The 16,892-nt window shown below is 50.4% G+C and overlaps 1 protein-coding gene across 1 annotated transcript in view; it reads left to right on the top strand.

Moving 5' to 3' along the window:
• The first annotated feature begins 307 nt into the window (after positions 1-307).
• The window catches only part of NID2 (nidogen 2), a 51,213-nt gene continuing 34,628 nt past the window's right edge, over positions 308-16,892 (top strand). Inside the window, exons 1-3 of the mRNA XM_030559173.1 lie at positions 308-967; positions 2,126-2,437; positions 16,577-16,809. Coding sequence (XP_030415033.1) covers positions 308-967; positions 2,126-2,437; positions 16,577-16,809 — 1,205 coding nt within the window. The remainder of the gene's footprint in view (positions 968-2,125; positions 2,438-16,576; positions 16,810-16,892) is intronic.

Raw genomic sequence — 16,892 nt, 5'->3', positions numbered from 1 at the left:
GGCAACCAGCTGCGCGCTGGGGGTTTGCAAAACCCACGTGTCAAATCTCCACGGCCACATCAGCCCACAGCTGTGTGTGTGTTTCCGTTTTTCCTTGTCATCAGCTGGCCAAGAGACCTGCCAGGCCTTCCTCCGAGTCGTGCAGCTTCTGACTGCCTTGTGGGGAGATGGAGTCAAGTGAACCGCTCTGGCCATCAACCCAGGGTGGCCACACCGGCCCAGAGGGCTCCCCACACCAGAGCCACGTTGGCACCCCCAACCCCATAGCGCATGGCTGGCCAGCGGTGTGAACAGAGCAGCCATTAGCATGGGGCTGAGTCAGTCCCTCCAGCACCCCACAGCGGGGGGACCATCGCTGACAGCCCCATACCAAGAGGGGCTTATACTAACCCCGACCTTTCCCCCATCAGCCGGGGTGGAGCGCACCAGCCGGGCCCGCTTTTGCTTCTCCGCCCCTAGTCAATCGGGGGCCCCCCTGCGTCCCCACACGCGGGGCGCCGGGTTCCAGCTGCCCCCACCGCCCTGCGAGGGGGCTCCTGGCACCGCCGGGCTTAACACGAACCAGCTGCGGCGCGGCTCCGGGAGTGATTGGCCGCTGGCCGGGCTCGGGGCGCCCAATCGCGGCGCCGGGGCAGAGCCGAGACCCCGCCCCGGCCCAGGACAGCGCCGGGAGCTCAGGTCGGACGTGGTGGAAGCGGCTCGTGGGCTGGAGATTCCTGCTGCCACCGCCCGGGAGCGGAGCCAGCCCCGGGCCACCGCTGCCGCCCCCCCAGGGCCCAGCATGGGGCTCCCCGCGCTGCTGCTGCTGCTGCTGGGCTCGGTGGCGGCGCTTCCCCGGCGGGAGCTGCTCCCCTACGGGGCGCCCCGGGGCGATCGGCTGCTGCAGGACGGCGACGACGAGACCTCGGCCGTGGTGACGCTCGGGAAGCCGCTGCTCTTCTACGAGACGCGCTTCAGCCACCTCTATGTGAGTGCGGAGCGCCGGGCCGGGGCTCGAACCCGCGGCTGCACGGCTCGGGGCTCCCGGGCACCCCTCACCCCGGTCAGGTTACGGTCACCTGGGGGCTGGAGGTGCCAGGGGCCGCCCGCAGCGGGGTTATTGGTCCGGGACTGGGCAAACTTTTGAGTCCCAGGGCCACATCTGGCTATGGAAATTGCATGGCAGGCTACACCCCCCTCCATAGGTTCTGCCCCTGTAGCTCCCATTGGCAGTGGTTCCCAGCCAATGGGAGCTGCAGAGCCGGCACTTGGGGTGGGGGGCAGCGTGTGGAGCCGCCTGGCTGCCCTTAGGTGTAGGAGCCGGAGAAGGGAACGTGCCACTGCTTCTCTAGAGCTGAGTGGAGCCACAGCACATGCGAAATGGGGCAAGCTCCTGACCTCGCTCCCCAGCTGGAGCGCCAGATCAGGGCAGCCAGGAGCGCCCAGAGGGGCAAGTGGGGCAATTTGCCCCGGGCCCCACAGGAATATAGTATTCTATAGAATTGCAATTTTTTTTTATGGAAGGGGTCCCTGAAATTGCTTTGCCTCAGGCTCCCTCAATTCTCTGGGCAGCTGTGGGGCAAGAGCCCCCAACCCTGCTCCCCAGCAGGAGCTCGAGCTCCAGGTTCAGAGGTCTGACCGACGATGCGGGCCCGTGGGCCGTAGTTTGCCCAGCCTTGGCCTGGGAAGTTGCGAAGAGCTTGGTGCATCCGTACATTGTCCTACATGCTTCCGTCTCACCTAGCTATCTATATCCCTACTCCTCTATCTAGCTAACGGTGCAGGAAAGCATTGTGCCCAGCTGCTTTCTGTGGTGTGGGGGTTCCTGGAGTGAGCCTGCAGCTGGGATGGAGCTCACATGGGTGGAGAGGAAAGGGAGGAAGTTGAGGTCTTTGTTCCCCCCTGTAATGTTGGGTAGGTGAGATCCCTTGTGGTGGGGCCCCTGCTGGACTGAAAGCCCCTGGATGGGGTGGGTGGAAGGACTTGGCTCAGAGGGAGGAACTGATGATGCAGAGGGGGGCAGGGGTGTTGCAGTGAATGGGATCTTTCTGCACTGCAGCTGTTGCTGCCTGTTAACAGGAGTCCTGTGTGCGTGGACTGAATGGTGGAGGGTGCTTTGAGCAGAATTCTTTGCTGTCTCTTGTAGGTAGGGACCAATGGGATCATCTCTACCCAGGATTTCCCTAGAGAGACCCAGTACGTGGACGACGACTTCCCCACTGACTTCCCAGCCATCGCCCCCTTCTTGTCCGATATTGACACCAGTGGTGGGAGGGGGAAGATCTATTACCGGGAGGATCAGTCCACCGAGGTATTGGGCCAGGCCACTCGCCTTATCCATGCTGGATTTCCTAGTGCAGCTGCCGCTGCCTTCGCTCCCATCCATGCCTTCATTGCCACCTGGGAGAACGTGGGTGCCTATGAGGAAGTCTCTCGAAACTTGGAGCCCTCCAAGAAGGTAAGGCCAATGTTAATGTTAGCTGCTGTGGTCCCACTGGGATCTGAAGAAACAGTGTAATTCCAGAGAGAGATGTGGCTGGGAGAAGGTTTCTAACCAGAAATGCATCAGGCAAATATTACCCAGGTTGATGGCCTCTGTTTCTTTTTCCATTTTTTTTAAATTTTTTTTTTGAGCATCTGTACCAAGTTTCCAGATTAAGGTTATGTCTACACTGCACAGTTATCCCAGGTGATTGACACCAGGGTCTGAGCACCCTGGTTAGCCTCACTCAGGTGTGAGTGTGCCCACTGCAAATGTAAGACTGAGCCCACGTCCAGACTAACCCGCGGCATCGGCGGGTTAAAATCGATTGCTCAGGGATCGATATATCGCGTCTAGTCTGGACGCGATGTATCGATCCCCGAGCGCGCTTACATCGATTCCAGAACTCCATCAACCCGAACGGAGTTCCGGAATCGACACGGAGAGCCGCGGACATCGATGCCGCGCCATCTGGACGGGTGAGTACCTCGATTTTAGAAATTCGACTTCAGCTACGTTAGTCATGTAGCTGAAGTTGCGTATCTAAAATCGATTTTAATACCCTAGTCTGGACGTGGCCTGACAGACCCTGGTCATCAGCAGGTGGGATCGAACTTGGGAAGCTTAGTGGGGAGGGGACAGGTCAGTAGTTTGAGCATTGGCCTGGTAAACCCAGGGTTGTGAGTTCAATCCTCAAGGGGGCCACTTAGGGATCCAGGGCAAAAATCAGTACTTGGTCCTGCTAGTGAAGGCAGGGGGCTGGGCTCAATGACCTTTCTAGGTTCCTTCCCATTCTAGGACATAGGTACATCTCCTTTCTCTCTATATATTTTAATAGTGCATGAGCTAAAAGCCACATGGCTCTTAGCTAAGGCTGTAAAGCAGACTCATTAATCTCTCTCCCAGTGGTCTCAGTGCCAATAGATGGGACAGAACACCACACCCAGGAGGTGGGTGGGTTACACAAAGTCCTACCTGCATTACTGTGTCCCCGGCGTTTCTGTCCTTACTCATGTGCATCTGGGTGCAGATCCCAGGTTTCTCTGTGCTGAGAGGCTCTAGGATTCTTTCCCTGTTAGTTATGTCCATTACTGAAAAACTTGTCTGTCCTCTGGGGGAGTTGTGGGAAGAGCTTTGGAGGACTAGCAACACTCGAGTGATTTAATCCTCATCAGCTTTCAACCAGAGTTAAAGTGGAGTTCAGGCTCTAACCCACACCTCCAACTGGGTTGGCTAGCCTGGACTTAAAGTGCCTCAGAGTTAACTGTGCAGTGTAGACATACCCTAAGACCTGGACTTTCACTCGTATGCTCTCTAACCCGTCATGGAGCATGAGCTGAGCCAGAGCTCACACTTAGGGTCACAGCCCAAACTCCATAGTCAGAGTGTCTACAACTGAACAGCTGATGGCAGCATAGCTTGGATCTCGCATGGTGAGGCTAGAATACCGTTCACAAAACACTTAAGGACCAACTGTGAGACCCTTACTCCAAGGAGCCCTGCTGAAATCCGCTGGGCTACTCTTGGCACTCACTGCTCACAAGGGATTCACAATCTCTCGTGCAAACACCAGTGGTGGAAATCAACGGTCATGAGCTATCCTAATTTGACTGCTAACAGCATCCACTCAACATATATAAAGACTTGGTCTCTGCTGCAAAGACCTTGCAGCACAGTACACATAGGGCCCTTTGTTTTCAATTTTTATTATATTGAATTTTCCTGGGAATTTATTGATGTTTATTACTACAACAAAAACAGGTGAAAATCGGTGGGAAAAACTATTAATTTTTCTGGGTAAATAGGGTTTATTTTGGTGGATGGAAGGACAGGGGAAAAACATATTCAGTAGCTTTGATGAATGGAATTCAGTGTGGCTTGCTGCAGAACGGAAAACAAAATGTCACCTCTGAGTTTAAGAAAACAATGCATCTCATCCCCAAATAAATCCTTTCATTCGAATAAACAGTTTACGGTTGTAGACTTAGAACTATTAGCCTGTAAATATTTACATTTAGTACTGGGCCACACCATTTGCAGCGCATACACTCGCCTTCATCCTTTTTGCCTGTTTTTGTTTTTAAATGTTGAGTACTTCCTTGTGTTCTGAAATGTATTCTGAGACAGATTTTCGTTTTCTTCCCATGTTAGTGTGTCAGATCTTTAAATCGTTATCTGCTTACAGCTTGAAATGTGTATGTGGCAGGCGTAATATTCATCGGTGTGTTCAGGTGCACACGCACTTCAGAGCTTGTGTGTGTGCCTGTTTGTTTATTGTGTGTGCCTGTTTGTTTATTTTGTGTATCTTCTAGACTAATACAAAGCCTTGCTTCAACAGGCAGCTTCGCGTATACACACAGTAGTATCCTACTACAATCCATTGCATGACATAAATCGTTTTATTAGGAAAATACATCTATTTTTTTTAATATATTTGAATGGTACAAAAGTAGGGTGAAAATCAGAAAAAAACGAATAATACTTTTTGTAAAACCTGGGATTGTTTTCAGTTTAAACCGATTTTTACTGAAAATAAGGGGCTTAAATATAGACAAAGAGAAAACCAACCAGTTGCTTTGAATGCTCCGGGTGATGGTATTAGCTAGAGATGGTGCAGAAATCTTCCACTGATCTTTGCTGAAAGGTTCAGCTGCAAATGTAGCTTCAGTGCAGTTGCTCTGGATTTACGCTGGTGTAACTGAGATCAGAATCTGGCTCACAGAGACTGATACTTGTGAGTATCTCCAGTAGGGTTTGGCCAGGGTTTGTGATTTTTATTATTTTTTTAAGCACTCCAAACATTTTGTTAATGATTTGGGATCCTAGTCTCCTTTTCTGGGTTTTTTTTTCCAAGTTACTCGTTAACAAATGTCTGTGGGGAATAGCTTTCAGAATTTCCACTGGGGGTTGATACTGTGTATGGAAAAGTAGGCACCAGTTAGATGTGGTCTCAAGAACTTCCTGCAGTGATGCATGCTTTTCAGTGACATGAACTGATAACACTCATGAATAGACTGAAACGCTTTCAGATTCACAGCACTTGGATTCCCAAGTCATTTCATGGCTCTGGCCCATGAAGGCAGAAATTGCTGTCATGACGAAGGCTGGTTCACTGGTCTGATTACTGAGGGGTTAGGGAGTTCCTAGTGTTGTCAGTGCGCCCCCCCGCCCTTGACTTTTACAGCACTATTTGCAATCTCTCACATGCCCTGCAAGCCTGGCTGTAGTCTTCTTTTTAATCTGGAATTCTTTTGGGTTGCAGAGAAAAACTTATTGAAAAATACCATTGATTTTTCTGTTCTGAGCTGCCTGCATGCAGCTTGCTGATGACATGCTAACATCATATTGCAACATGATAGGAACATAGGAGTTGCCATCCCACGTCAACCTAGTGGTCGGTCCATCTAATCCAGCATCCCTGTCCCTGACAGTGACTAGTACCAGATGCTTCAGAGATGGGCAATTATTGAATAAATTGCCGTAGAGAGTTTTCCTCCTAGCCCTATCAGTTGGGAGCTGGTTTGTATCCTGAAGCATGAATTTTTCTATGATATGTATATATAAATATTATAAATAATTATAGTTATATCATGGCTACATCTACACTGCATATATCCCCACTCAACTTGAAAAAAAATATATTACAGTAGAATCTCAGAGTTACGAACACCTCGGGAATGGATGTTGTCTGTAACTCTGAAATGTCCTTAACTCCGAACAAGACATTATGCACTTAATCCTCTGGGAGGGGCGGGGAGGGAAGGAGGGTTGGGGCTGCAGCCACGGGTGGGGTGTGTGTTAGGGCTGGGGGTGGGGTCAGAGCTTCTGACCCTTGGGAGCACCAGAGCTCTGGGCTTTAGATATGGGAGGAGCCCTGTGGGGCGGGGCACCTGGGCTTGGGACTCCCCACAGCTCTGCTCTTGGTTTGAATGCGCGGAGGGGTGCCTGGGTGTTGGCTACAGGGGGAGCACTGGGGGCTGAAACCAGTGCTCCCCTCATAGCTAAGCCCCGAGCCCCAGTGCCCCCCACGGGGCTGAAGCCACGAGCCTCAGCACTCCCCCAGGTCTAAAATCCTGAGCCCAGTGCTCCCAAGGGTCAGAAGCTCTGATCTCGTCTGGAGCAAGCTAAAGCCTAGAGGCAATAAAGTATTTGCATTTTGTCTCTATCTGTCTGTCTGTCTCCGCAGCTGCCTGATTACTTCCGGTTCCAGGGGGTATCTGGTTGACCAATAAGTCCGGAACTCTGGCGTTGATATCTTTGAGGTTCTAGTGTAATGTAACACTGAATCTTCCCATTATCCAGTTGTCTATTCAAGTGCCCTGTCCTTTTTTTGAATCCTGCTAAACCCGGGGCCTCGCTGGTACCTTGTGGCAATGAGTTCCGCAGGCTAACCAACCACTCATTGTATATGAAAAATATTTCCTTTAATCACGTTTTAAATTTGCTGCCTTTCAATTTCATTGGCCATCTCCTTGTTTTTTGGATGATGAGAAGGCAAATAGAAGAGCCTGGTCCTGAGGTGGAGGTAATGTGGCCCAGGATTGCCATGTGGTGAGATTTGGGTGACCAGATGTCTCGTTTTTAAAGAGACAGTCCCGTTTTTTGGGACTCTTTCTTATATAGGCGCATATTACTCCCCACCCCCTGTCCTGTTTTTTCACAGTTGCTATTTGGTCACCCTAGGTGAGATAATTTCACTATTCTGCACTTACTTGTATTGTAGTATTAAGAGATTGCAACAGTCAAGGGTGTCTTCAGAAAACAAGGTCTCCTTTGACATTTATTCTCCTCATCCGTACAGCATATAGACTAGTGCTGCTTCCCCACGAATGCCTTTCTGCAGCTCCTCCAGCTCAAGCATTGATGTGGGACAGCCTGTTTTAGGACTGAGAGATCTCCAAAGCACTGGCCCCCGGCCCCTTTGCTCCAAGACCCCAAGAACCTTACAAATAGACTCTCTTTTTCTCTTCCCAAGGGTTCTTATTGGGTCGTTTATCAGCACTGCCTCTCCATGCTTGTGATGAACAGAGGCACAGTCTGGCTGAATGTCCAGTTGCTTTTCAAGCTGTCAAAGTGCCTCTTTCCCGTTGGCAATGCATCTCTGATTCCCAAGTGGAGCAGTATCATCCACCACCTTCCTCTATGGACCCAGCGGGTCTCCTGTAGGTTGGCCGATTGACTGGAAGAAAAATCCCACACTGTGCTAAGTGGAGATCAGGAGTGCAGTCCTCCACACAACACATCTTCTTAAAAAGTCCGCTGCTTAGCAGGCCTGCTGTCGCTGGAGCTGCCTGGCCTGGTTTTGGTGCCATGCCAGTGCATCTCCATTGCAGGATGTTGGACTGATGTAGGAAATGTGAGTCCCTGGTGGGGTTTGTGCTGAGGGTTTTTATGGCAGCTTTGGGAAGGAGTGTGATAGAAATGGAGTGACAGCATTTCAGGACTTCCTAACCCGATACCAAATGGAAGTGAAGAAAAATGTGTTCTTTTTGAAGGAGGAAGTTGCAGTATGCCTCAGGTGAAAACAATCATACAATTCCTAATTAAAACATCCACTACTTGCTACATACCAAGCATAGATCACTCCAGGAGCAACAATTTTGTTGAACTCAAGTGTTCAAAAATCTGCCGCTCCCACTCAAAAAAAATCATGAATGGCTTAAAAATCATGAGGCTGTTTTTAAAAAGGAGGGGAGGGATAGCTCTGTGGTTTGAGGCTTTTTCTTAAAATGGGGGGAGGGATAGCTCTGTGGTTTGAACATTGGCATGCTAAACCCAGGGTTGTGAGTTCAATCTTTGAGGTACCATTTAGGGATCTAGGACAAAAATCTGTCTGGGGTTTAGCCCTGCTTTGAACAGGGGATTGGACTAGCTGATCTCCTGAGGTCCTTTCCAACCCTGCTATTCTATGAAAAAGGGGGTTCTATTTGCCTTCTAGGTTTTGAACCTTTAGGGTCACATTTTCAAGCTTTTCTCCACATGCATGAGAGTTCGAACTTTATTTATTTTTTTAAAATGCAAGTTGAGATTCTCACATAATCACTTGATTCCAAGAGCAGGGGCTTTAAAATAAACACCAAATGAGACTTGCAATAAAACCACAAGATGTGGCAATGCTGGATCAATACCCTGTAGCTAACAATGCTGCTACTTTAGTTTGTTTAGGGACAGTATTTCACAGACATTTCTCCCCAGTGTTCTTATACACTGACACAATCTTGATCAAGTAACTGAAAACAGGAACAGTGTTTGTGAGCGGTATGGTCTCTGGCAGCCCACACAGTGAAGCAAGTTGAAATCTGACTTACCCTTAGCTGGAGCTCTGGGAAGCTACACTAAGGTGGAATTTGCCCTCTATGGCTCTTTTAACAAGCCTAATAACAAGCTCTGAGCTGACCTTTCTTGCTCTTTGCCCTCTGACCTTTACACTCCATCCATCCCTCTTATCTGTCCGATTTTTTCCCTAAACCTTCTGGCAAACTTTGGCAGGGATCCTGTCTGATTATCCTCAGTTTGCTCAATGAGGACTTAGTGGCGGACTCAAGCCCCAGACTAAACTCTTTTGACTGCAGTGAAGTTGCAGCAGGGATGGATTTGGTGCAGTCTCTGATTGCCCAGCTTTGTAGAGTGTTTTTGGTTTTGTTTTTTTTTTCCTCCCTTTTGAGGTCTTTTTCTGTGTAGCTTTGTTTGTGTTGCTGAATTGCTGTCACTGGGGCATAGTCCTAAATGCCTGTGGTTGTGAGTGTGGGGGTGTGTCCTTCACAACAAACTCCCTTTATATAGGAGGGATGATGACTGCCTTGTGGAAGTGCTAGGAAACTCTGCAAATAGAGCTGGGCCCCTTTTCTGGCTGTTGAAATTACTGTAATGAGAAAAGTCCATGCCGCTGAGCGTCGGTCAAGCCAAAGGCTAACGGACTTGGGAGGGCATCTTTCCGTGACTTTACCCTCATCAGCACACTTAGAACCAGATCATGAATAGGATTTCATTTTCCATCATTTCTCTGGAAAGGCATTTAAACATACTTTCAATTCCTTCCTTCCCCCAAATAAAACACTAGCAGGTCATTCTCATTATGTGCTTACATTGCAGCAGCCCTTAAAGGACCCGTTTTGAGAGCAGGGCTCCTTTGTGCTAGTGTAACCCAGGCCCGCTGGGTGTGGTGCTCGGTCCCTCTCTAGTGGTAGCCAGGAGCACTGCCAGCTTTTTTTGCGCCCTAGGTGGTGGAAAGTCCCGCCCCCGAAATGGCACCCCCAACAGAGGTGGCGGCGGAATGTCCCTCTCCCGAAATACTGACGACGACCGGGGCGGCCGAAGATCCTGCCTCCGCGGTCTCCGCCCCCCAAATGTTAGTGCCCTAGGCAACTGCCTAGGTCGCCTAATGGGTTGTGCCGGCCCTGAAGGCAGCTAGACCATTTAGAGTTAATGAGTTTGCTACAGCCACCAAAGAGCCCCCTGACTTTTAGCTCACGCAGTAGAGGCTCCTGCTGTGAGTTTCAGAGGTTGCAGGTTCGATCCCACCTGCCGACAGTGTTACAAGCGGGGCCTCATCTGGGATATCAGCTGGGAAGTCTCTGAAGCTTGGGGTGTTCCTCCTCGGCTAGGGGAAGTACATAACCCATGCCTGCTTGGTGGGGCACAGTCCCCTCTAGTGGTACCTGGACCACCTAGAGATTAATGAGTCTGCTACAGTTTTGGCTAAGAGCCATGTGGCTTTTAGCCCAGGCAGTAGAGCAGAGGTGGGCAAAGTAGGGCCTGCGGGACTCTCCTGCCTGGCCCCTGAACTCCTGGGAGGCTCGCCCCTGGCCCCTCCCCTGCTGTTCCCCCTCGCCCGCAGCCTCAGCTCACCCCACCGCTGGGGCAATGCTCTGGGCGACCAGGCAGCGCAATGCAGCTGCAGAGCCGTGGCCTGACCCGGTACTCTGGGCAGCACTCCAGGCAGTGCGGTAAGAGTGCAGTGGAGTTGGGGGGGGGGGTCAGGGGACAGGGGTGTGGATAAGTGGCAGGGCGGTCAGAGGGTGGGGAACAGAGGTGGTTGAATGGGGATAGAGGTCCCAGAGGAGCAGTAAGGAAGGAGAGGAGGGGTTGGATGGAGTGGCAGAGGTTGTCCAGGGGTGGTCAGAGGACAGGGAGTGGGGGCTGGTGGATGGGGCAGGAGTCCCGGGAGGGGGCAATCAGGAATGAGAGGAGGGGTTGGATGGGGCGGTGGGGGTTAGTCAGGGGCAGGGATTCCGGGGGCAGTCAGGGAGCAGGGGGTGGTGGATGGGGCAGAAGTCCTGGGGGGGCTGTCAGGGGGCGAGAAGCAGGGGGGGTCGGTTAGGGGTCGGGGGCCGGGCCACACCTGGCTGTTAGAGAAGGCACAGCCTCCCCTAACCAGCCCTCCATTCAATTTTGAAAACCCGATGTGGCCCTCAGGCCAAAAAGTTTGCCTGCCCCTACAGTAGAAGCTCATGTGTTTAGCTCCAGAGATCCTAGGTTCGATCCCACCCACCGACAGCCGGGATCTGTTGGTGTTATACTAACCCTGGTACATACACGTAGCAGGAGACAGTCCCTGCCTGTATGAAAAGACAAGACAAAGACAGTGAGAAAGGAAGTATTATTACGCACTTTCCAGGTGGGGAATTGATGGACACACAGATTCAGCCTCATTAAATCAGTGAGCCCAAAACTCGGGAAAAAAATGTTTCAAGTAGAGACCGGGGGACGGATTCTTCCCTCCCATTGGTGCAAAGAAGGAGTCACTCAAAAGCAGTCAATTGGGTTTCATCCACGAGATACAGGATAATCGTGTTTGGGGATTACTCAGAATGCAGTACAAAGATTCCTTTAAACTAGGGGCAAAGTTCAAAGGCAAGTCCAGAGCTGTTCAGCAGATCAGGGGTGTGGATTGGTTGTCCTGTAAGGTAACTCACTCAGGATGAGTTGAGACTAGTTACTCTGCAAGGGGCTAGCTGTGAACGCCTGCCGATAGTGAACGCTCTGCAGAACATTCAGAGGAAACATGCGCCTGATTAAGGGTGACGTCCTGGCTTTGCTGAAGTCAATGACAAAGCTCCCGTTGGTTTCACTGTTGCCAGGATTTCACCCCACATTTTCAGGGCCTCTCGAAATGCCCACCTGGTAGCAGCACACTTTGGTAATAGAGGCAGCAGTTTTATACAGGTTCTGATGATATTGTACTAGGGGGTCTGCTTCTGCCCTCAGTTCTCCCAGTGTAGATCCACTGAGCTAGCAACGTAACGGAGTCCAGAATGTGGCCAATGATGTGTCTTCTCTCTAGACTCCTGATGTTCTTCTAAGGGGGTTGATGTGAAGCCAGGACTTGGTGCTCAGTTGGGAGAGAGAGTTTGGAAGATTATGTGAAGACAGAAGGATCGGGAAGGATAAAAGTCCCCTGGTTGTGAAGGAAAAATCAGATGTTGTGGAGGAGTTTCTTGTGTGCTCAGGAAAAGAAGAGGTGGGGTTAAGAGCCAGGAAGATAAAATAGAGAAAAATGATGGAAGAGCCCCATTGCAGGGGAGTATCTCGCTGGGAGCCTGTGGGGAGGAAGGAAGGGAAGTGGAATTTGTTTAGGACAGCGTTGAAGCAGATGAATGTCTCATCCGGGAGCCATGCAAGTGAAACAATGCAGTGCTTGTTATGTGGCTGATCGGCCCGTAAGTGGTGAATTCAGCCCTGTGCAGAGGGCCAGCCCAAGACCTGCTCAGCACTTATTTTGAGGAGGAAGGATGGGGATAGGGCCCTGAACTCGCACTCTGGGCTTAGTTCCTGGCTGAGTCACAGGATTCCTGTATGACCTCGGGCAAGTCCTTTAAGCCGCCCCGGGCATCAGTTTCCCATGGGACTAATAGCACCTCAGATGAGGACTGAGGATGAAATCAAATAGTGTTGGTGAAGCCCTCAGATACTCTGGTGACGAGGATCTCGCAGACATAGGTAGGGAGGTGGATGTGCTGGGTGGCTGCCCAGGGTGAATTTCACCCAAGGACAATGGACTGGAGTCCTCTTTTAATTTTGGGACGCCCTATGAGCTTCGCTAACTGGAGCCACTCCTTGGTCAGTCCATAAATTCCTGCTTATAACTAGTTTTTAGACAATGCTGGTGTAAAATGGCACAGGTCTACTGGCTTCACTGGAGCAACGCCATTTACATGGGCCAGCCATCTGGCCTGGTGTTGGTTACAAGGTGCATCTGCTCCAAGGAGACGTGTGGTTTATTGATTCACCTTCTGAGGAATTAGAAGCTTGCTTTCCCATGCACTGGGCCTTGTCTACACACGCACATCGTACCAAGCCACTGGTGTTGGGACAGTTATGCCAAGATAAATGTGTTTATTCTGGGATATCATACAGTGACTGGGAGGAGGGATAAGCAACAGTGGTACAAGGCATCTTTATACGGATATAATTATGTCCACATGTGGGGTTGCACCGGTAGAACTATATTGGGAGAAAAAATTCACATTGATAATGGTACAAAATCTTATGTAGACAAGGGCTACAGCCAGGCATGTCTACACTACAGCCTTCTGCAGGCATAGCTATGTCAGTCGGGGTGCAAAGAGGTGTGATCCCCGACTGGCAGAGCTGTGCCAGCACAATGGAGATAAAGCTGCAAAACTTGCACTTTTACCAGTATAGGGGTTTTACAATACTCAGACAAACTGCAGCTTTGCTAGTATAGCTGCGTCAACACTGGGAGTATGGTAAGCTGGTAAAGCACTGCTAGTGTAGATGTAACGCCGACAGACCCTGGTCATCAGCGGGAGGGATTGAACCTGGGACTTCTGGAGCTTGGTGCGTGAGCCTCTACAGGGTGAGCTAAAAGCCACGTGGGTCTTATCTAAGGCTGTAGAACAGACTCGTTAATCTCGCTCTACATGGACTCGGTGCCACAAGATGGGACAGAGCACCACCCCCAGGAGATGTGTGAGTTACATAGACATAGCCTAAGTGACCGTAAAGTGACAATCTCAGGGCTTTGGAATGGGTTCTGATCTCACCTGATCCTGTTGTATATTTAGAGTAGCTCCACTGAAGTCAATAGTGTCGTATGGACGATACAGGAGTTAATGGTTACCCTCCACTCAGCGCTGCTGAGGCCACCGCTGGAGTTCCATGTCCAGTTTTGGACAGCACACTTGAAGAAAGACGCAAACAAAGTGGAGAGAGTCCAGCGGAGAGCAGAAGAAAGGAGAGGAGGTTTACAGAACCTGACCTCTGAGGAAAGGTTGAAAGAACTGGGCATACTTATCTAGAGAAGAGAAGGCTGAGGAGGGGAAATGATATCAGTCCTCAGATATATCCAAGGTTGTTATAAAGAGGACAGGGATCTGTTGTTCTCCATGTCCATCTGGCAGGACGAGAAGTGGCTTAATCTGCAGCAAGGAAGATTTAGATTAGATATTCGGAAAGGCTTTCTAACGCTAAGGGTCGTTAAGCACAGGAACAGGCACCTAGGGAGGTTGTGGAATCCCCATCCTGGGAGGATTTTAAGATCAGGTGGGACAACCGCCTGTCAGGGATGGTCTAAGTCACGTTTCTCAAATGTGGCTACTGTGGTCGCATGCAGTCACCCAGGGCTTTTCTTGTGGCCACAATCTCCTGGACTGTGATGGGGGGGACGTGGCAAAGTAGAGGCCCCTCCCTGTTGCTCCTGGATGCACTGCCTTGGCATTGGTTGCTGTTGCTGGGGCTGTCAGCAGGGGTTGGGCCCTGCCCCCTTCCGGAGACACCTGGGACACAACACTGGAGGAGTAGGCAGCCAGTGAGTTCCCTACCGCTCCCGAGGTGGTGGAGCTAAGGCATTGGGCTTCAGCCCTGGGGAAGTGGCAGGCTTTGGCCACGGGGGTTCGGGCTTCAGCCCTGGGCTCCGGCTGCGTGGCAGCAGGCCCTGGGCTCCAGCCGCAGAACTTCAGGCTCTGTCCCTGAGCCCCATTCCCCAGCCATGGGGCTTTGGGATCTGGCCACAGGGCTTCAGGCTCCTACCTCCCCTGGCCACCGACTCACCCTGTCGTCCCCAAGCCTCGCTGCCTCCCCTGACCCTTATCCAGGGTTGAATTTGTCCCCAGGCTTGCCAGGGCTGAATAAGTCTGCTGTGAAAAGTGATATTAACAAACACACAAGGATCTCTTTTCACAGCAGATTTCCTAGCTAGCCATGTATAATTTACAATGCTTTGGACGTGTCTATGTGCATATTTATATGTCTTTCCTAAAGCAGATTAAATATCGTAGGAAAAAGTGTGAGAGCAGCCACCAGCAAGAATTGATGGCTGCACTCTGAGACCACCAAAAATTTTGTCTTGAGAACCCCTGGTCTGGGTATATTTAACTCTCTCAGCACATGGGCCTGGCCCCCCTCTTGAGATCCCTTCCAGCCCTACATTTCTATGATTCTATGACTAGAGATATAGCTATATAGAGACGTGAGATAGAGACTCCAGGTATAAATGAGAGCAGAATCTAGCCTCACGTTAATAATAACGTGTCTTCCTGGAGCCGGAGGATGCTCAAAAAGACTTCACGGCGCTCACAGTGGCAAATTCAGGTGTCTCTCTTGCCCCATCTCAGTCAGACAGAAGCTGGAGTCATCACCACTTGGTGGGGGTCAGCGAGGATGTCGTGTTCGTCATCACTAATTCCTACACAGCCCCTGTTTATGTAACGCGGTTTCCCCCCACCCCAACAAGGACGCTGACAGTCTTGGGAGGGTTGTTTGTCTGAACATCAGATCAGCGTGAAAGGCAGGTGGGTAATGGGAGAAAGAGCTATGGAAACCATAGTCCCCACACAGTCTGGTGAATGATCTCTGTTCCTGACTGCAGCCCTGTTCTCCTGCCCTTGTTCGGTCCTCTGCTGTCCTGCCCAGAGATTGGGTTGTATTGCTCCCTAGGGACTGGGACTGGGGCCGGCAAAATTTGTTTCATACGTAACATGTCTGGAGATGGAGGATTAATCTATGGACAGATGGTGAGTCTCATGGTCTGACTGGCTGGTGGGCAATACTGTAGAAGTTTGTGCCTGGATTTCCAAACAGTGGAAATGCCTCATGATGGGATCATTGTGGTGTGAACTCATCATTCCCTCCTTGTTCGAAGGGGACCATTTGCACAAAAAGCTCATTAAGCCAAATTTAAACCACATCCCGTTGAGCCAATGAGCCAACTCTCTCATACGAAATAATGAATGCAGAATGTGGAACAGTTTTGGTTCTTCTTGAGCCTCTATCGATTTCTGGCTGCTTTCCTGTGCGAGCTGAGGCAAGAATTCCATGTTAGAATTCAGTCAAACACAAATCCTCTGAAAAGTGGAAGGCGAATACTGCATTTATTCCTCTCTACAGTGCTGGGGTTGCTAACAGCCGTTCTAGCAACACATTCCAGTCCCAATTTTTTCATATGGCGTTTCCTATGATATGCTAGGAGGTCTCTCTTCAGGGTAAAAGCCCCAGATGGCACATTTTTTTTGTAGTTCCAGCGAATATTCCGGTCCCTCATTCTCTTCTCTTGAATGCCAGGGGTGTGTGTGTGAGAGAGAGAGTAACAGGGAGACGATTTCCCCCCTTTCCTGTTTTAAACACCCAGAACATATCACACTTATGGATCATTTTGCAACACATGCAAGATTGTGACACTAAATTATTTTCCTAGTATCCAGAGGCACTTGTAATAATTCTCCCTTCAATGAATGAGGCATGGAGGGTTGTAATAATTCTAATGCTGGACATACAGGGGGAAGGGGATAAGAGAGGGTTGCTGTTGGCAGATTTTCTGGCTAAGCATGTTGAGTGGGATTATCCAAGGGAATGAGATGCCCAATTTCCAGAGAATTTCAGAGGTATAACTCTCCTGCAAAATCCTAGCCATTGTCCCTACCTCTCACATTTTCGTCACAGAAGATGTCACCCAGTCTGGTCCCAGAGTTCCAAACCCTCTTGATTCACCCTTATTTTGAATTGCTTTGAACTAATTGCATCAAAACCAAAGTCCCATGTAGCTGAGGTCAGTTTGTGTCCCTCATTCCAGGGCTATCTCTCACGGTGACTCTCGCATCCGAGCCTCCTCCGTTCAACAAGTCTCTCGTACATTTGTGATGTTGCTTTCTTCTGCAGCTGAACACCTTCCAGGCAGTCTTAGCCTACGATGACTCCGACAGCTATGCCCTTTTCCTTTATCCCGATGACGGCCTTCAGTTCTTTGGGACTCGGCCCAAGGAGTCTTACAACGTCCAGCTGGAGCTGCCAGCCAGAGTGGGTTTCAGCAGAGGCGAAACTGATTACCTAAAGAGAGAAGGGCCGTATTACACTCTCACCAGCAGCGAGCAGTCTGTGAAAAATCTCTACCAGTAAGTAGCATGGACGGGAGCGCATTGAACAGCATGTCTGTATAACGCGACTCTTTCATCAGATACAACCCCAGGCTGCTGCA

This window comes from Gopherus evgoodei, chromosome 4 (assembly GCF_007399415.2).
Source record: "Gopherus evgoodei ecotype Sinaloan lineage chromosome 4, rGopEvg1_v1.p, whole genome shotgun sequence".
Taxonomy (NCBI): domain Eukaryota; kingdom Metazoa; phylum Chordata; order Testudines; family Testudinidae; genus Gopherus; species Gopherus evgoodei.
This window is presented reverse-complemented; position numbering and strand designations above follow the sequence as displayed.